At 45.2% G+C, this 20912-nt stretch overlaps 1 protein-coding gene across 3 annotated transcripts in view; it reads right to left on the bottom strand.

Annotated features, from left to right (window-relative positions):
* The window catches only part of ARHGEF11 (Rho guanine nucleotide exchange factor 11), an 883046-nt gene that overhangs the window by 539330 nt on the left and 322804 nt on the right, over positions 1-20912 (bottom strand). For all 3 annotated transcript variants that reach the window (XM_078670282.1, XM_078670280.1, XM_078670281.1), the window contains exons 4-5: positions 6498-6547; positions 4987-5044 (exon numbers count right to left, since the gene is read on the bottom strand). In XM_078670282.1, the coding sequence (XP_078526408.1) occupies positions 4987-5044; positions 6498-6547 (108 nt within the window). The remainder of the gene's footprint in view (positions 1-4986; positions 5045-6497; positions 6548-20912) is intronic.

Raw genomic sequence — 20912 nt, 5'->3', positions numbered from 1 at the left:
CCCCGGATGAGCACAAGACTGCAGAATTAAATGAACGAAACCCATTAATAAAAACTGGTGCAATCTCCCAGGTTTCTTGCATGCAAATGATCTGAAAGTCGGTCAAGACGGTAAGCCAGTCCTCAGTATTTCGCTTACTGTTAAAACCGGTTATGTTCCAAGTCAGAATGGGGTAAACTAAATCAAGTACACGCGAGGTGTGATCCTTAATGGCCATAATGGAAGGAACTAGGTTTGAGCAACTCAGGAGTGATGTATCCCCCCCATAGAGGCTGTGTGTCATATTCAACCTCAGCCCCTGCACTCATAGATCGAGGGGGAATCTGGGGACTCTGGTGGATGGCCATCTGTCAATTGCAGGAGTCCAATTCGGAAAGAGGAGCGAACCTGTTGGATGTGCACAGTTAGATGTGATTACTATGTGAATGCCTAGTAGCATTGGTCGATTATTTATTTATTTTATTTATTTATGTAGCTTATACAGCGCGCAGCTACCCCCGAAGGGGTGTCCCGGCGCTAGAACCAGAGCCTCAAGGGAGAAGGGGGGGAAAGAGGAAGTCAACAAGATAGGGATCACAGTCCGGAGAACAGCCAGGTTTTTAATCTAGCACGGAAGATGGATTCAGACGGGCAGAACCTGAGGTCGGTTGGGAGGCAGTTCCACAGTTTAGCAGTGATTACGCTGAACCCTCTGCCGCCCATTCTGGCGCGTCGAAAGCGAGGAGAAGTCATGAGGCGTAAGTTGTTAGATCTCAATGATCTAACGGAATGAGATATTGGCACTCGCTTTTTAAGGTAGCTAGGGCCAAGGCCGTTGATAGCTCGGAAGGCGAGGGTGAGGATCTTGAACTGGATGCGGCTTGCAATAGGAAGCCAGTGGAGCTCTTTGCGATAGGCGGCAACTGACTGACGGTAGGGGATGTTTCCTATCAGTCTAGCCGCCGCGTTCTGAACGATCTGAAGCCGATCGATCAGATATTGAGGAGCGCCAGCGTAAAGGCTGTTCGCGTAGTCCAGGTGAGAAGTGATGAGGGCCTGAGTGACTGTTCGGCGGGCGTCCAAGGGGAGGTAGGGAAGGATCTTCTTAATCATGCGTAGCTTCATGAAGCAGGCAGAGGTGACCTTATTGACTTGTGCTTTGCATGAAAGTGAGTCGTCGAACTGGTAGCCCAGGTTGCGTACTGAATGGACAGGGGTGGGTGCGGGGTCAAGTGCTGTGGGCCACCATAGGGAAGGGGGAATAGGGTTTTTCTGGTTAAAAAACAGAACTTCTGTTTTATCAGAATTAAGTCTTAGGTGATTGTTAGTCATCCAGGCACAGATGTTGTCTAGACATTGGCGGAAGTTGGCAAACGTGGAGTCCGAGTGGTCTGTAAAGGAGAATATCAACTGAGTGTCATCAGCGTACGAGACCACTCTGACTCCACAAGACTCCACCACGGCGGCCAAGGGTGCAAGATAGACGGTAAAAAACAGAGGGCTGAGGGCAGAACCCTGCGGAGCACCACACAGCAGGGGTTTACCCTCTGATTTAAAAGGCCTAAGCATCACACTCTGACTTCTGCCAGTGAGGAAGGATTCAATCCAGGTGAGAGCGGTGCCAACGATTCCGACCTGCTTGAGACGGTTTAGAAGGATTTTGTGGGAGACCGTATCAAAAGCGGCCGGATACTACATCTGGTGCCCTGTCATGGTGAATGATCGGTTAAGTGTGGTTGCTAGGTGGTTGGCTAATAGGATGGCTCGAAGGACCCGATGCTACATCTGGTGCCCTATTACGGTGAGTGGGCTGACTTTTATAAAAAAGAAACCAAGGGAGACCGGGAATATCCTGGTCCCTGATTTAGGCTGCCAGTTGTGGCTGAGAAATTAGATCACTAACAAGGTAAGGACAGTCAAAATGTAAAACACAATCACCATTGTATACCTTGGGAGAGGGACCAGCCCACGGGGTTCTCCGTGCCATAAATAAGTGGTTCCGGATTAGGTGCCCTGGCTTAGTATAATTGCATAACCAATGAAGCGTTTTGTCCATAAGCTGGACAGTGGATTCTCTCTGATGGAGTCTAAGTGCTGAGACATTGACTAGCACGAGGACAAGAGGACATGCCGCAGGAGGTAGGTTAAGACTTTGGTACCTGGTCTCCCTATGATTCAGCTTAGGAGCGATGTTAGGGTAGATATGAGATGTATCTCTGAGGCCCTCCACATGCTTGTTTGGATCTACTATATTCTTGCGAGTCATCTTGTTTTATTGGGTATGGGGATCTGGGGCTCTTTGCAACAAGTTGCCCAGGGGGAACAAAACTTATCCGCCTCAACAGTGCTACCCAGATGGAGGTGCGAAGGCCCTATGATGGGGAGATTGGAGGTACTAAGAGGGATGTGTCTGTTGCATGAGCTTGAGTGAACAGGAGGACAAGTTAGAGTCTAAAATATCTTGGAGTTTCAGTTCGATGTTATCCAGGCGTAAATGGATGGGATTTAACAGTGCTGATAATTTGGCACAAATAGCGTCAATATGAGACTGTGTTTGCAGTACATCATTATTGACCCCCTCAGTCTCAATACATGATTGGAGAGGGTTGATTTCCTAGATTTCTTAATATTAGACGAGTTCCTTGTGAGGTCCTTTCTTCCTCTTGCCACGTGTTGTTGGTGTGGGGGTCTGCTTCGCTGCGCTGAGGTGAATGAGGGGCAAGGGAATATCAACTGAGGGAGCTGAAACGGCTGGGGGCAAGCTGCAGCGTTCACTGTTACCATGACTAATAGGTAAACCGTTGGGCTCAAGCAGTGTAACTAGGAGCAGATCTTCAAACCCATTATGGGCTCCCTCCCCCACAGAGTCTACGCTCAGGCAAAGCGATCTCGTTCGAAATGGCATTGGACGCTTTAGTGAAAAACAAGTCAATAGTAGATATAGACAACCCTGATGTAGATGAAATAAGGGTCTTCTTCTTACCTACCGTTGACCAGGTTTCGGCAGACTCCAAGCAGATCAGAAATCAAAATTAAGGGGGTTGGCCCAGCCCAGCCTCCTCCTGGATCCGACGGGTGTGGACAGTTCTGCCCTTGGTCCGGGCGTGTCCCTGCGGGTGTCCGTAGCACGTTTTAATCGTCAACCAGGAAGTGATGGCAGGGGGAGCTGAGAGTTGGAGTCCTCCCCCCAGCAGTGCTCAAATGAGATGCATGCCTCTCCCCGCTTCAGGCAACAGACTACCACCTATTGCTGTAGATTATTACTGGTTCCAGATTTGTCCTGGCTCCTCCTGCGTGGCATCTACAGCTCAATTATCGCTGTGTTTCCCAGGTGGTACCCCTTAGCAAAGGTACTCAGTGGAGATGGTTGTGGCACTGGGGCAGTTTCCTTTCTTATCTTTTCTGTGCCTATCCTGCCTGTGTTGATGGCTTATTGCAGCTTGTCAGGGGCCAATGTCATCCGGTATTATCCTCCTCAGCCTCTACAGTCTTCCTCTCCAGCTACATGGTCAATACACCATCCCATTCCATTCACATTAAATAGACTTTGATAGGGAATTATGGTGACATATTTTGGCCTTAAAATAGACTGGATTTAGGTCTTGAAAATGGCAGAATTAACTAAGATGTTGAAGAGATATTTGATCTTCACAGCATAAAGAGCATCTCATTGACCCTAGGTTCACCCAAAAACCATTCTAGTGGAACAAAAAATAAATCAGGTACCAAGCAGGTCTTACCATTGCTTGTCTGGTTGAATTATCTGAATGCATCGACTTGTATAGGGGCTGAGTTATAACTAGAGTATGCAATAAACCTACTTTATCAGGCTATGCCTTTATGCCCTTACGATCTAGAATTTTATCATCCGAGTTCATAGTTTTCTTTAGTTTGGTATATTTAACCTTAATAGCTGTTTTGATGAGTAGAGTTTGAGCACTTTGCTTTGTTGCCTGAAGTAGCATATTGGTGTTAGTACTGCACTTCATATTGGTAGGATTAACTTAGGTGTCTCTTGTATCTTCCTTCCTTTATATGTGCAATACTATCATATATACAACCCAAACGCACGACTTGCATGCAATATTTTCTGCTTTAGTTCAATGTTCTCGGTCTCTTGCAAAAAAATAAAAATTCTCATTGCCTTTGATGACGATTGTTCTTTTGATGCAGACGTAGATTGATAATCGAAGTCAAGAAAATTAGATTAAGTAAATAAAGCGGAAGTGTATTTTCGCCCACAATTTCCGATGAAATGGATCATAAAACATAAATTATCCAATTTTACAGTCTATAGCGCAGTACTGAGAAAACATTCAAGGCTTCGGTGTTGCTAAAGTTAAAGAAATCATTAGCTAAAGGCCTTTGTCTCCTGGAAAGATTAAAAGCTATACACACAGCATTCTCGTTGTATCCCTATGTAGAGATGCCGAGCCATCATTTAGAAGTATGCCTTTCTGTTGAATTGTTTTTAAAAATAAATACTTTTCTCAAGAAAACAGAAGCGATATCTGCAAGTCAATTCAACATAAAAGGATTCTCGAAGGAATGACACAAGGATGGGAGAATGCACCTCAAAAAGAAGTCTGAAACTAAATAAAAGCCATCATGTTTATGTGTTCCTTTCATAATTATTATTTGGAGCGCATCACTTAGGAAGTTTCTGGATAGCTATAGTATGACTACAAATGTTCATGAGCCATTATGGATCACTACAGCAATTGACACCAATAAAATATCTACACCACTGACAAATGAACTAACAAGATGTGCTTTTCTATGTCTCCCTCGCCAAATCAAATGTATTTAAGGGCATATTTTCAGTATTTGTTCATACAATTTTGACAAACCAGAAAAGAATGCATTTGAACTTCTCCAACTGTTAATAGAATTGCTTGCTTGAGTCTAAAGACAAAGCCTGCAGATATTGAAATTCTAGAGGGTGCACTGGTAAAACACTAACGACTTTGTTCATTTCCTACTCTTGTTCTTGACTTCAATACTCACATTTGATAAGTTTCACAACTTCCAAATGGGAGCTGTTGGCCACCATGGTGCCGTTCACCTGAAAAGAAAATAGGTACACTTAATATACTTCAAAGAGAGGGTTGAGATATAAACAGGCTGAAGAAATGGTCTGAACGTGCGTGAACGTACGGTGAAATACAAATTCTAGTTCTCAACAAAGTAAGTGTTGGACACAATAAACTTATGTAGTCAGGTGTTAATGCAAGGTAAAAACATGGCAAGCTAACTGCGGACACTGAAGCTTTAATTGCAACTAATACTATGGACTGAGTTTCCAGAACTACGATAACGGTAAAATGCAGTGAAGTGCATTTGTTATGGCCAACAGTTTAGTTCACTGGATAATTATACATGTCTCCTCACAAACAGACAAAGGAAATCAAATGGGAGAAGGACTGACGCAAAATAGACTCCGCAATTGACATACAGTATTAACAGACAGCGAGACAGTGAGAGAGACATAAAAAAGGTAAAATATGCTATTGAGGATTGAGCAAGAACCTGGCAAATGTGAACAAGGGAGTCTGTTAAAGAGCAAACCAATGAGAAAAGGATCAAGAACTAGTAGACAAATATTTGTTTTTAATTCGGGATAGAGTAGGAGTGTGGGCACAGAAATATAAAATGAGGGGAATAAAACAAATGTATGAAACGAGAAGCAATACAAATCTAATACGTTTGGTCTGAGCAAACTTGTGCGTAGGTTATTTTTTTCATACCTATTTCGGAAAATGAAAAGTTACACTCACCTATTGCTGAAAGCCATATGCTTTCAATAAAAATATTAAATTAACAATTGCATACAAATGTTATACAACTGTACAAGTGCTGGTTTGTATACTAAGAGCAAGTTTATAAACTATTTTAATGGGCTTCACAAGAAAACAGGATTCTTATTAGTTCAACGTAAAGGTACTATTGCCTTAGAATTACTGCAATATTAAAATACAGCTTAACCACAGAAGAATATCTAAAAAAAATTATAAAATAAAGAATGGAAAAACACGTTGGAAGATAAAGTGCTGGCCTGCCAGCCATGCCACTGAATTTCACAGATCTTTAAGCAGCTGTGAACGTGGTCAGGCAAAATACCATCACTCACAGTGAAAAAGAACCAATGGCTGGAGTGTATTGACTCCTTTCCACAAGCAGTAGGTTGTGATGGGCGGAAAGAAAATGCGACTGCCTTTTGAACAAATGGATAAACAGGCTGACCCACAGCCTCTCTCCATACAGATATGCATATGCATTTTTACTGGTTTTCTTATTTTCTTTGATATAAGGCTGGAATTTCTTAAAGGAGACCAGGTCTAAAAATCAATAACTGATACATTAGGCGTAATGCACAAATGAAATCGGTGGAAATATTTGGTGCTAAATTAGGAGCGCAGCCACAAAGAATTAACTGATCTAAATAAAGTATTTAGCAACACTGTGGATAAATACAACCGGCTTTTAGAGCTAAAAATGGAACCAGTTCTGAAACTTACCTTCACTATCCGGTCTCCTTCCTGTACCCCGGCCCGCATAGCAGCTCCTCCTATAACAAACAAATAGGCATTACAACAGGAAATTAAAAAAATATTACCTTCTACCTCCACTCCGATGAGAAGCTGATGGGGACGTCAATGCACAAACATAACACCAGTGAACAAATCGAACAATCAGCCCTTTGGGAGAGGTAGAACAGATGCTTTCTGAAACCAACAGCCACTGAGGCAACCTAATGTGCTCCCTTACTCATCTTTATATCCACCAATGACTGAAGAAAATTCTTAAAGGGCATTTTAACAAACAAAAATGGTGAAGATTTCACCAAAATTTAAAAAAATGACTATCAAGGAAAGTCTCAGAACTCAGTAACTTGAAAAACTGATTATACCTCATAAAATGAGGGGGATTTAAGCAAGGTGTACACTGAAGGGAAGAATTGACTATGCATGCATTTCACCCTTGAGGGTAAGAGACGGCTTGTGGCCAAGTTAACAAAAACCTTCACAAATTGAAACCCAGTGAAATAAGCTACCAGAAAAGTGCCTCAGAGGAGTTGAAAAAAACGTACAAAAGTTGTTTAGATTATTCACGATACAGAAGGTGGAAAATGTGCAAGACTCGATGGAACACGCGTCCACGGCAATATATTTACCAAAGCTGGAAAAAGAATACTCTTTAAGAGTGAGAAATCGAATGATTTATCCTCCAAATTAGTGGTTTTTTGCCCCATCTTATGCAACATCCATTTTGCCAGTGGATAATAAACATCTCATGATTATCGATAAGAAGAAGAAATTGACAAATAGACCGACTGTAAATAGATTGATTTATTTTTTTTTAAAATTTTAAATAGAAAAAAACCTATTTAAAAGTGTAGCAACTCACAAAAGTCAAGTCCCAGATCAGCATTGGGCATTAAAAAAGCGCACAATGTTATTTTAAACCTAAAAATGGCAACTGGAGTGTTTCAAAAACCTAGTTTACAAAACAATGTCTGTAAGGTGCTAAAATAGACTGTTGGATTATGTTTTTTCCAATGTTTATAGTTTACAGAGTATGAAAGAAGATGTAATTTTAGAAATAGATTTTATGTTGGATTATTGACTGTTACAAAAGATCCTTCGCCATTGGAAGGCATTCCTACGTTTTTCTATTCGTTGGGGAAAGGAAAGAGATCATGTATAAAATGAAGCTCCGCTGATATTACACGTTAGCCAATTTGCATGAATAAACAGGTTCTCCAGAGGTTGCGATTGAGAGGGCATGCACACCTGTGTGTTCTGGAGCTTTCCAAAATGGTTGAGTTTCCAGCAGGAGGCACTTATAGTGGCAAACAGTCAACCGCAGTGCACTAGGGATAGACAATGGTAATCGGGTACATGAACTGCTGCTTAAGATATGGAAATGGGATTGAAAAGTTGATGGTCCCTCCAGTAGAGATGGGAAAAACAGTGTTTGAGTCTGAATGCGAGCTAATCATTGAGTTCTTGGCCAAGACACGTCAGAAACTCGCCTGGCCCTGGGTTCCTGAAAGTCTTAAAATTAATTCCCAATGAACATCACAATTGGCCTGACGTAGGGAGCCAGATGAGAGAGAGTAGCTACCTAGACCGATCACCCCAACCTAGAGTGAAGTGAGCTGAACGTGACTGGCACTAATCACTCCAGATTTTTACATTATTATTACTTTTAGTTTTATATAGCGTTAGCTAGACCCGAAGGTATCGGAGCGCTTTACATGTTATGTGATAACGTTTACAAGAGGTACATGAGGGGATTCATTAGGGTCACAGTTGAACAATACAGTATTATGTGGTTATAAAGTCACACAAGTATAAAAAGAAGTCAACGATAGATACTTCCACATATCTTGGTTTGACTAAAGAGGCAGTGGAATTCACTGAGATGCCCTGTGCAAGTACACATTAAGCTGCTAAACTTAATTTATATTTTTATTGTCATCTTAAAAATTAGCAAGGTGCGCAACTGATGTGCAAGAACAAATCCCACGCTTTAACAACATTGATTAAACATACATGGACATCTCCTCTGGTTTTTTTTCTCCACGTGTGGACACTTGTTTACTGTACTTTCTTCCTTTTTTTAAATGTATTTATTTATTTATTTCTGCTGTTTCCCAATTAATGTTGAGGTCTATACTACCCCCTGTTCTTTCCCTCTGCCTACTGTAAAGCGCTCTGATATCCTTTGGGATCTTGTTTGCGCTATATAAAACTTTATAAATAAACTACTAGAATGGTGCATGTGGAGATTATGATAAAGTGGCAGCAGTCTGCACTGATTTGGGCCCATTAAAGGATTTTGAGAATGAGGACATCATTCAATATGCATAGGTCTCTCTGCGTGGTGTGCATCGTCCGTCAGCTGCCATGTAGGTACTACAAACCAGTTGTCATGGAAACTCTTAATAAAAACATTAAACCTAAAAGTTTGTGGGAATTGTCAAACTCAGTATCAGGACTGAGGAAATGGTAACTTTTTAGAATGTCAGAAGTCTTCCAACTTATTCTTCTTCAGGTCCCTCAGAGAGGCTCTCTCTGCACATGTGTGAAAGGTTGCCTCTACACCATGCAATAGATGATGCAAAGCCACTGCTAATGACAAACCTGATATCACCTCCATCGCAATGTACCAAAATCCCTATCATCGCCAGGTCTTTTTTACCAGCAGACTCTACTATATATTATTCCCCGCCTCATAGCCAGTGAAATGTTGCTCTACTTTCGATACTTGAAGAGGAAAGGCTGTTGAGACAACCGCAGAAAAGCAGAAATAGCAGAAAGGTTATGCCACAAACATCATGCCACCAACTTGCCCTAACAGCAGCAAGAGTATACAGTTTTGGTGGAGGGGCCACTGGCTGCCAGAATAACATCACAGACTAAAGGTGGAAGGTCGAAAGCTGCCTTGCTCAATCTCCATGCAAGGAGGAGGAGCGTTGACAAGGTTCGGGTGGAGAACACTTCCCACCTGCTGCAACAGACGATCCTACCGAAAAAGCAGTCTGATCGGTGGACATGCTCGGGATACTGAACTCTTCAAGCCCAATCCGGAGCAACAATGATGACTTGGGCCCAGTCGTTCCTGATCTTCCTGAGGATACTCGGCAGGAGTGGAATTGGCGGGAAAGCGTATAGGGGACCTGAGCTCCACTCGAGGTGAAAAGCATATCCAAGTGAGATTCGCCTTAAAATTCCAGCTTGCAGAACTGCTGACATTGCATGTTCTCAGTGGTGGAGAACAGATCTAACCAAGGCTCTCCCCACTGCTGAAAGAGACCTTGCACCATCTCTAGATGGAGACGCTATTCGTAAACCGCTAGGCATTTTCAGCTGAGTTTATTTACCCCGGCTTTCAGATAGCCCACCAGGTATTGGAACACCAGAGAAATACCTGGACATTCCAGCCATGTCCTGAAACGCAGGGCCTAGGCCTGACTAAGTGTCCACAACACCACCCCACAATGTTTGTTGCAGTACCACAAGGCGGTTCTGTTGTCCGTGACCACCTGTACTAGTCTACCCTCGATGGAGAGTACAAATGCTTTCAATGCCAACCGGATTGCTCAGAGATCCAGAAGGTTGATGTGGACTCCAGAGTCCACCGGAGACTAGATGGTCACCCCTTCCCCGGAGTGAAGCATCTGGTTGGGAAGGGACAGGTGTCTGCCGCTGACCCAATCGCAGTTTGTTACCCACCACTGCTGATATTTTGCAGCTACCTCCGAGATCTGGACGATGTTGGAGAGATTTCCCTGATGCTGAGCCCATTGCAACTTCAGGTCCCACCGAAGAGCCAGCATATGTCAATGGGCATGAGTCACAAGTAGGATGCAGGAGGGCAGGAGGCCATGAGACCCTGCAGTCTCAGTCACTCTCACCAAAATCCAGGATAGAGGCTGAAACATCAGTATTTTAGCCTGAATATCCTGGACTCGCCTTTCAGAGTTAGAAGTGCAAAAGAAGGAAGGTCCTCAGAAAAATATTTCCAAAATGTCCCTGTCATGGACAGCGTAGGCAACAATCTAAAATATAAGAAGAGCCAGTGTCGAGCGTTAAGTCAGGCACGCAGTCCATTATCCAAAAATAAAAAAAACCATGAGCAGATGTAGGGACATTGTGGAAAGATTTTTACATGTACTTTGATGTTCTTACGGAGTCTGTGAGACAAACCTATTTCTCACATGGATTTTTCATTATCCTTGAGGTAGGACCGCTTTCAGTCTTTTACTCGTCCTCTGTCTCTTTTTGGTGGTGATCCGTGTAGCAATACGGATGTCAATCTTTTTATGCATATTAAATATGGTGCCATCATTCTCATGTGTGTACATTCCTTCTTTTGCATTCTTAACCCTCTATTGGTCTGCATTGGATTTTTACTCACTAAGATTATATTTCTTAAGTGTTGAGCCTAATGAGTTCCTTTGCCCTTCACAAACCCATGATTATGCTGCTGGCTTATCAGTTCAGTTTTCAGTTCAAAAGTCTTTATTTCGAATGTCAATTCATAAAAGACAGCACATAAAAACACTAAAAATTTTATAACGCCATGATAACAATCATCATCTAAAAGGTTTCTTCATCTAAAAGGATATTAAACAATTTAATAAACAGTTCAATAAAGACTTCCAGTTATAATAACAACCAACGTTATCAATATATAGAATATATAAAAACAAGCATTAAGAGACATTGGGGTTCCTAGTTCGAACGATCCATGCCCAGCCTAGGTACTTAGCCACACCGGCCACTACCAACTCGGATGTGTTAGTACGAAATATCCTCATGGCTTCTAAGAACCCTTTGATTTCAAGATTACTACATAGGGGTTTAAGCCATTTTAACCGTGGAACACGGTAGGCTGGGCATGCAAAGAAAAAATGGCCCATGCTTTCCGGATGGTTGGGGCACCAAGGACAGGAATAGTTTGAGTTCGCAGACCATTTCCCGGCAAAGGAATTAACTGGGAGTGACCCGACACGGAACTGATGGTATAATTTCCGGTCGAGAGTTTTAGTGATCACATCCCAGTAAGGTTCTAAGGAAGGGGTCAGTTTATGTACCAAAAAAAGTCCAGTTAAGTTAGTGGCGTCTGACTGGGCCACTGCTAAGTGCTTTACTGTGGCCCAGTATAGGTCCTTGAAATCCTGTTTAGAGGGAAAGGGGGAATCCCCCGGATTAGACCAAAGGTGGTTGAGTCCCATCTCTTCCAGCACAAATTTTACTTCCCTTAGCCAGGGGATTCGAGATGCGCCCCACAATGACCTAACTTCGTCCAGTTCCTTGGCAAATAGGCTAAGCTCTGGTGTGGTCCAGAGCCGTCGCCACAGGGCCACCAGACGGAAGCGGGCCAAATCATTGAAGGGTTTGCAACCCAAATCTAGCAACAATGGTTTGGTGAGTGTGGATTGAGGGAGACCCACCAAATTTCGCAGGAATTTGTTTTGTGCCTTAACAAGGAGAGACAAATCTTTATACCCCCACACATCAGCGCCATATAATATGGCTGTATTAATTTTTGCTTCGTAGATTTTTTATCACCGGGGCAATACGTTTGGTCAGGGACTTCCTTTGCTCCTGTAATAAGCAGCCCGAGAGGCGGACAAACTTAAGATATAAAGCCTCAATCTGGGGTTTCCAGCTAAAGCGGTAGTCCAGGGTCACACCCAAGTACGTCATTGTATCCACTTGTTCAATCAGGGCACCATTCAAGGTAATAGAGCTTTTGATTGGGCTTTTATTGCTAAAAACCATAAATTTGGTTTTATCTGTGTTGATCTGCAGATCATTAACCCTGCAAAACTCAGCGAACCTGTTGAGGGCTATTTGCAACCCCCCTCGTGTTTTAGAGAGAAGCAGGGTATCATCTGCAAAAATCAACATCGGGTATTTAGACCCGCCCAAAGATGGTGCATCAGTCGGGGTATCATCAAAGAATTTTACAACCTGATTGATAAACAAAAGAAATAAGGTGGGATCCAACACACATCCCTGTCGCACACCGCGTGTAACTGGAAAACTATCAGTCACCTGACCTTGTTTACCCCATCTTACTCTAGCGAAGTTTTCTTCATGGAGTCTAACCACTAAGTCGAGAAGTTCAGGTGGCAGACCCATGAGTCTAAGGGATTTCCACATTTTCTCTCTTGGTACCAAATCGAATGCCGACTTAAGGTCCACAAAAGCGGCATAAATAGCACCACCACCCAGCTTGACAACCTTCCAGTACAACATATTAAGTCTAAAAACCTGATCTACGGTGCTGGTGCCTACTCTGAATCCAGCTTGCATTGGGGACAGAATATTTTCTTGCTCCATCCACCCCTGGATTCTCGCGAGTACCATCCTGGCAGTTATTTTTTGAAGAGAATCTATCAGGCTTATAGGGCGATAGTTCCCCGGGACTGAGCGGTCTCCTTTTTTGAATACTGGTAGAATCTCCGCCCCTTTCCAGGAGCCCGGGATCCTTGCCCCTGCAGCAATTGCATTCACAAGCATGGTTATGTAAGGGACCCAAATGTCAAGATTCATTTTAAAAAGATCAGTGGGTATTGCGTCCAACCCAGGCGCTCTACCTGAATGGACTGCACCCAGGGCATACTTCGTGTCAGAGGTATTAAAAACAAGCAAGCAATCAGGGTTAGAGGGCAAGACTACTTCCAACTCTTGATGAATATCCTGATCCACGTTCGGAGCTCTAAACTGCAATGAATAGAAAGCCACCCAGTCTTCCACAGAGACGTGATTCACAGGGGTTTGTGAATCCAGGTTCGCACCCCACTTAACGATTTCCCCAAACTTAATTTGGTTTGATGTTAGACATGCCGAAAGGAGCTCTGACCAATGACGGTCATCCCACTCCTTCTTCGCGGCCCATAGCGCCTTTTTGTAGGTCAGCCGAGCCGTTCTAATAACGGCTATGTCTCTAGATTTAATCGCTAAAATCAGTCTACTGTGCGCTACCCTACAACTCTTATTGTACCATTTGTTCCGGACTTTATCCTTCCTTGGTATTAATGGGGTTGTTAACAGGGTTTTTAGTTTCGCAAAGCACAGATCATGAAGATCACTAATCTGGGAGATAATCCCCTGGGAGGATGATGCAGCTTCCATTGCAACCAATGTCTTCGCGACTTCTTCCTCTATATCTTTTATTATGGAAGGATCTGCAACTACCCTAGACCATTTTACTCTTTTTCTATCATTACACAATATGACCTCTGCCGTTAAACAGGCTGTGATAGAAGGCCCACCTCCAACGCCTAAAAGCTTAAGACCCAGCGAAAGGGGGTTGTGATCGCTCTCTGGGCGTTCCACAACCTCCATGTCAATAACCAGGGACCAGAGCTCAATTTTAACAAGAAAATAGTCGATACGACTCTTACTGGCCCCATTATTAAAGGGTGGGTGGCCTGATTTATCGGAGGGCGTGCGTCCATTGGCAGCACGCAGCCCCCACTCCAGACATAGCCCCAGCCAATGAAGTGCTGCCTCAGTGCCCTTGACGCCCCTTGTCAGTGACAAGGGCGGGATGTCCCATGCCGCATCTTCGTCTGCCCCCAGATCCTCCCCCACGCTGTTCAGGGGCTCAAATGAACAGTTTAGGTCACCAGCGACCAGAATAAAACTGTCACTGCCTATTTTCCTCAGAAGCGAGTCCAGATCGTCTACAACTGGCTGCTTACGACCTCCAGGGCGTCCTCTAGCATAAATATTTATAAGTACTAAGTCCTTATCGTTACCTCTACTGAGCTTAATACACAGGAGATCCGGATTTTCTACCGAAATCTCCGATAGACTATACCCCATAGACTGTCTTATCCATACCACTAACCCTCCTGAAGGTCTACCCTTTGGGCCCTGTATAGCAGGCTTGAAAAAGTTTAGGTACCCTGCCCTATGAATCGGGGCAATTGCCCAACTTTCCTGTAAAATGACAATGTCAAAGGAGTCGATGAAATCAGCCCAATCTTCGCTATCCATACGACCCCTTAGCCATGCCATGTTCCAGGAGACTATTTTAGCTGTCCCCGCCTGGTTACAAGTTGGGGCTGCCTCTAAGGTACACCTATCCTCCTCTAATGCAACATTCGCCCTCCTCAGGGGACTAGATCTCAGGGAAGGTGATTTAGGGCAAGATTCTACACAGTCCTTGCTTTTATCCTCCTCAAGAGCACTATTTTCTGAGGAGATGGGCAATTGGCTACAACCTATGGAGTCCCTACTAGTACTATCTGGCCCATGATCATACCCCAGTCAATCAACGCATTCCAGCCCAGACAGTGGATCAAACCTGTTTGAGAGGCACGGGTAGAAGGGCGAGTTGGGAAACCTCTCTACCACGTTTCTCCCCACCGGTCTGTATAATGGAAAACTGTTAGGAGGAGGCGGACCATGCCTTTTAGGATAAAAGTAAGACAAACTTAAGGATTGTACATCCCCTGTTCTTCCGAATCTTGCCTCCCTGCGAATATGGTCGACCACCCATGGATCCCGAAAGTTTATGAGGATACAATCGCCTTCCAAGTCCTTTACACAATAACCCACCCAATCAACTCTACGGACTGTCAAGATCTTTGTGGAAGAGGAGGGGGGAAGGGGACGATTTTTATTAAGCCAAAAGGCTACCTTATTCATTAGATCCCCATGCGATTCCGATTGCCCATCCCTAAGGGGTGCGACACCTGTCAGGACAATAGTATAGGGTGTGGCATCAATTGGTAGGTCTGCTGGTGGAGGCCCTCTTCTAGTGACTCGCCTAGGAGGTTGTGTACACCCAACTGCAACGCAAGTACTGACATTTTGATGGGGGGTCGATTTAGAACTACATACCCCCGAGGTAAGGGCCTGTGCAGAGCTCATAGGCTTGGAAGTACTTAACAGTGGTAATCCATTAGATTTAAAACTTGCCTTCTTGGGTATAGCAGTTTGGGTAACCGGGGTAGGGGGTTTATTGTGGACACTAGGTGGCTTCGGATTCCTAGCCTTAGGGACCGGTCTAGTATTGCTAGCATTTGACGATTCCCCAGGTGGGATAACCTTAGTAGCTGTAGAAGTATTGCCTTGAGATTTAGAGTTAGAATGACCAGAACTACTGGAAGAAACCAACTGCTTAGCCTGGTCGCTGACCAGTTTTTTGAGTAGGCAGGAATTAGCTGTAATAAGAGTCTCTAGACTGTCGATTTTAAGGTTCATAAGTCTGGTTCTCTCTAATACCGGCAGCAAAAGTGTCTTAAATAAGATTTCCATTTGCGCCAGCAGGTCGACATTATTTCCATTAATATTTACTCTGCTAATATGAGGAACCCCTGTGGGAATAGTAGTGGAGGTAACAGAGCCACCCGATAGTATAGTATGCAATGGGTCCTCACTTGAAAGGTGAGTATCGGACACAGGCAATGATGGACTAACGGTTTTTAATGCCTTTGAAACTCCACCTTTCTGCCGGCCCTTGTTACGCTTCCTCTTACCAGGGCGATTCATCTCCAGAGTCTCCTCTTCAAAGGAGGAGACCAGTAGTGATGGTGTAGCAGATAGTACGCTATCTTCTACTCTACTCTCAGATGAATCTGCATCACTAATGTTGGTATCAGAACTACATTGCAGTAGAGGGGAACCTTCGGTGTCATTATGTATCTCCACTGGTACAAGAACCAAATTAGGGGGAGGTGGTAAACTGGGTAAGGGGCTTGTCGCTGAAGCAATATGCCCCAAGGAGGAACGTTTCCCACTTATTAAATCTATTGACAACCTTTTCTCGGCAAAGGCTATTTCTTTTTCCAAAATGCCCGTAGCTTTAATTATAAAAGCATCCAGTGGGCCTGATACCACCCCCTTTGAAGTCTGAAGAACTACAGAGCGGTCTTTACCCGAACGTAGCGGCATACTGAAGGATTAACAGACTATACAACCAGAGTGCAGAAGTTATAACCACAGCAGACACCCAGCAACAACTATAACTGTAAGGGCAACTAAAACCGCTCCGCCCTCTGTATCTAATATTAGTGTTCACCAGGTCAATGTCCAAAGGCCAAGAGGGGTGGCCCAGCCCGGCCTCCTACGGCCCCTAACGGCCTCAAACGGCCCGGTCTTTGCCCGGTCTTTGCCCGGTCTTTGCCCGGTCTTCGCCCAGAGCTCCGTCCCGCGCGCGTCCCGCGGTGGGGCTAACACCAGTAAAGTACGTGAATGCAAGGGGCGTGGCCGCCGGGGGAAGAGGCACCAGCTGCGCAGAATGGGGAATGCTGGTCCTCGCAGTCCCCCGGTAGGTTCCCTTCACTATTCACTCGCCAAAGTCCTCGACCTGTGCAGCACCAAGCTGGGAGCGATATCAATTTCCGCCGACTGCGGAAAACGCTCACACCAGCTCGAGCGCTTCAGGGAGCAAGCAGGGAAAACGGGATGCAAAACGCCCAAGGTGATTGTGCAGACGTCAGTGGCAAACTGTACGATCCGTGAGCGGCACCCGCGAAGCGGGTGTCGCGAAAGGTAATGTAGTCTGGAGGCAGGGGGCGTGGCCGCCGGGGGAAGAGGCACCAGCTGCGCAGAATGGGGAATGCTGGGCCTCGCAGTCCCCCGGTAGGTTCCCTTCACTATTCACTCGCCAAAGTCCTCGACCTGTGCAGCACCAAGCTGGGAGCGATATCAATTTCCGCCGACTGCGGAAAACGCTCACACCAGCTCGAGCGCTTCAGGGAGCAAGCAGGGAAAACGGGAAGCAAAACGCCCAAGGTGATTGTGCAGACGTCAGTGGCAAACAGTACGATCCGTGAGCGGCTTTATCACATGGTGAGGGTTTTAGGTAGATACCCTTCAGGGTATCCTCTCACTATCTCAACAACATGCATAATGCCTATGTAATATGCTCTTGAAGCCTTGAAAAAGTCTGGGGGGACGAAACACGTGTCGGCTACAGTGCTTTGGATTTCTATACCTGTGACTGTCATTGTGAAGTATAAGAAGAACATAAACTTCAGTGGATTGAATTGATTTATTACTAACAATCGATTTACTCAAGACGAGTTAGACTCTCAAAATACACAGACCAGTGTGTGCTTATTTGCTTGCTTTTTTGCTCAATCATCGAGATATGGGAAGCCTGCACCCCTGATCTCCACAGATGAACTGCAACCTGTGCCATCACCTCGGTGAACACCCGAGGGGCACTGGTAAGGCCAAATGGGAGCACCGCAAACTGAAAGTGCATGTTGCCCACCGTGAACCACCAGTAACACCTTTGGGCAGGCAGGACGGGAATGTGGAAATTTGAGCCCTGCAAGTCAAACGCTACCATTCAGTCTCCCGGATCGAGGCCGGACAGGACTTGTGCATCTGTGAGCATTTTGAACTTCTCCTTCTTGAGGAAGAAATTGAGAGGGCGCAAGTCTAGGATAGGACGAAGGCCTTCGTCCTTCTTGGGCACCAGAATGTAGCAGGGATAGCAACCACAACCTACTTCTGGCCTCAACACATTCTTTATGGCTCCCTTGGCCAAGAGAGCGGTCACTTCCTGGCGGAGTTAGGAAAGATGGTCCTCCACCAGCTTGTCACAAGCAGGTGGCATGGGCGGAGGGGTAGTCATGAAGGGGACGGATTACCGCCTCTGGACAATCTGCAAAACCCACTGGTCCGATGTGATAGGCCTCCAGTGGGGCAGGTGATGGCATAACCTGCCTCCCACTAGATGCTCATGATGGTAAGAGGGCAAACTATAACAGTTTAAAGGCTACAGCTGCTGGTGGGGGTGGACTAGCCAGACCTCTGGCTGCCCGGCCCACGACGTCTGTGGGTACCGTGTCCTCGGACATGCAAAGGCTGGAAAGCCGGTGCTACGCGGTGACTGGGAGGGTACAGATGCGGCTGGAAGCCCCTTCAGTGGCCACGAAAGGGGGATTCATGGTGGCGAGGGGCCATGGATAGGCCCAAGGATCTGTACATAGCCCTGCAGTGCTTTAATTGCTCCAGCGCGCAATCTGCCTTGCCTCCAAAGAGACTGAATCCATCAAAGGGTATGTCCATAAGCGATGCAAGAGCATCCCCTGAAAAAACAGTTTTCTCAGCCAGGCCTAATGACTTTAGGCCACTGTCGATGAAACCGATCTGCATTGCAAGTCGGTGGTATCCACTCCAAAAAGTATTGTGAACTTATCTGCATCTCTCCCATTTCTACAGCCTGGGAGAGTATGGCTAGGGCCTCATCCGGAACCATGGGCAGCACCTGGGCAACCACATCCTATAGAGCATGGGGGTAATGGTCCAAAGGGCACGTGGTGCTCACGGACTGCAGTGCCAGACTGGTGATGTCAAGCCTCTTGGATTTTATATCCGGCGGGCAGTAGGGAATGTGTCAGGATTCACATAGGAGGTAGAGCCTTGGACCACCAAGCTCTCTGGGATAGTGTGTTGTGTGAGAAATTTGACAGAAGGCGATGGCAGCAGGCAATTGTTCTGTTCACAGGAGCCCATGTGCTGGGCTTGGACCAAATCCCAAGCAGGACATCCTTAAGGGAGTCATTAAAAGGGTGAAGCAGTTCGGAGTGGATCATTTCCAGTTGAAGCACCTTTGTCTGTCATGATGTTGGTCCTGACTGCCACCGAGGGCAACTGAAGATCCAAGACCTCAGCCGCTCTTTGCATCACCAGAGCAAATAACGCACCCTCCTGCGTTGCCACGGTAGGGAGACAAAGCCTGCCAGTATCTGGAGAAGTGACCAGTTCAATGGCCTCTGCTAAGTCCTCATACCAGTCCACATTGGAGTCTAAAGGCTGGTATTCTTCAGGGTTCAGCGACCCCTCCCATCCCTCCCCAAGTCCTAGCTCACAGGAATAGGGTTCAGATTCTTGCCCTATGGCTCCATGTCAGAGCCGGAGATCAGAATAGGGACAGTGTCAGACATGTTGGCATCAGGACCGGAGATGAGAAAGCTCTAGGTGGTACGACCCGCGGCAGTCAGGATCTATCCGGGGATCCAATGGGCCCGTATGGCGCCCCTCCAAACCAGCTTGGCCCAAAGGCGCGCCAGTGGGGACAGGCCACTCAAATATGAGGTGCATGGTTTCATAAAACTCCTGGAGTTGAGCGGGGGTCGTTCGGGCTGACAGAAACTCATAGAAGCATAGAGCCGACCCAGGCCTTAGCTCAACCGTGGAGCAAGGCCTAGAGTGCCGACACTCGCTCGTCTTGCCAGCCCAGACTCTACAAGTTGTTGTTCTCGAGGAAGTCTTTAATGCTTGACATTGTGCATCGTATCTTCTCCTCGAGGTACTGCACATGTTCAATGGCTCCTTTGTTTGATAGGTATACTTTTTACCGTCGTACGGGAAGTGAGGATATAGTGTGCTAAGTTAACCAGATGCCAAAATCAAATACCTGCCGGGGAGCTGGGAGGGTGCAAGTGAATCTGCAGGACAACACAATACAAATAGATGCCTGCAGGGTAAGTAAAATACTGCATTTGTAGCACGTGCTGGCTGCAGATACAAATGCCAAGTATAGACTGTAAATCAGTAATTCTCTTGTGGTGGCTTTAGACATGAGATGGTGTATTTGCCTGAAATATTGTGCGGAGACCTGTTTGTCCCACTAAAGCTTGTTGTCTGGCTTGTACATCCACACAATAGTGTTTAGTAAAAGTGTGTAGGTTTGTTCAAGTTGAACCTTTGCAAATGTCTGATGGCAGAATATTTCCCAAGACTGCCACTGATGCTGCTTTTTCCTTGTTGAATGTGCCGTTGGCATTGTAGGTATTGTTCATTTTACTTTGATGTAGCAAATTTATATACCTTTTACAATCCATCTAGCAATTCCTGCTTTTGAGCTGGAATTCCCTTTCCTGGGGTTTGAAATACCACCAACAACTGTTGCGCTTCCTAAAAGATTTTGGTTTTTTCCACATTTGGGCGCGTTTGACATCTAATAGATGTAACGCTCTCTCAGAGACTGTTTCTGGGCTAGGGAAGAAAACTGGTAAGTCTATTGTTTGATTTAAGTGGAAAGGTGATACAACTTTGGGAAGAAACATTTGTCCTGGAATCCTTTGAAGTAAGTTACTTCTATAGTGAGTTTGTGTATTTCGCTAAATCTGCGTAGCAATGTTATTGCAACAAGGAATGCCACTTTCCATGTTAGAAAGTGTATTTAGCATTTATGCATGGGCTCAAATGGTGTGGCCATTAATGCTGTTAGAACAATGTTTAGATTTCATGATGGTACAGGGAGTGTATGTGGTGGAATTACTCTTTTACATCCCTTCGTAAACGCCTTAATGACTGGAATGCGAAAAAGATATTTATGTGTCCTATTTTGCAGGTATGCAGCAAATGCTGTTAAATGCAGTTTTATAGATGTGTATGCGAAAGGTGATTTTTGTAGGTGTAATAAATAACATACTACTT

This window comes from Lissotriton helveticus, chromosome 12, assembly GCF_964261635.1.
Source record: "Lissotriton helveticus chromosome 12, aLisHel1.1, whole genome shotgun sequence".
Taxonomy (NCBI): Eukaryota; Metazoa; Chordata; class Amphibia; order Caudata; family Salamandridae; genus Lissotriton; species Lissotriton helveticus.
The sequence above is the reverse complement of the archived record's forward strand: the minus strand, read 5'-3'. Positions and strand labels throughout refer to the sequence as shown.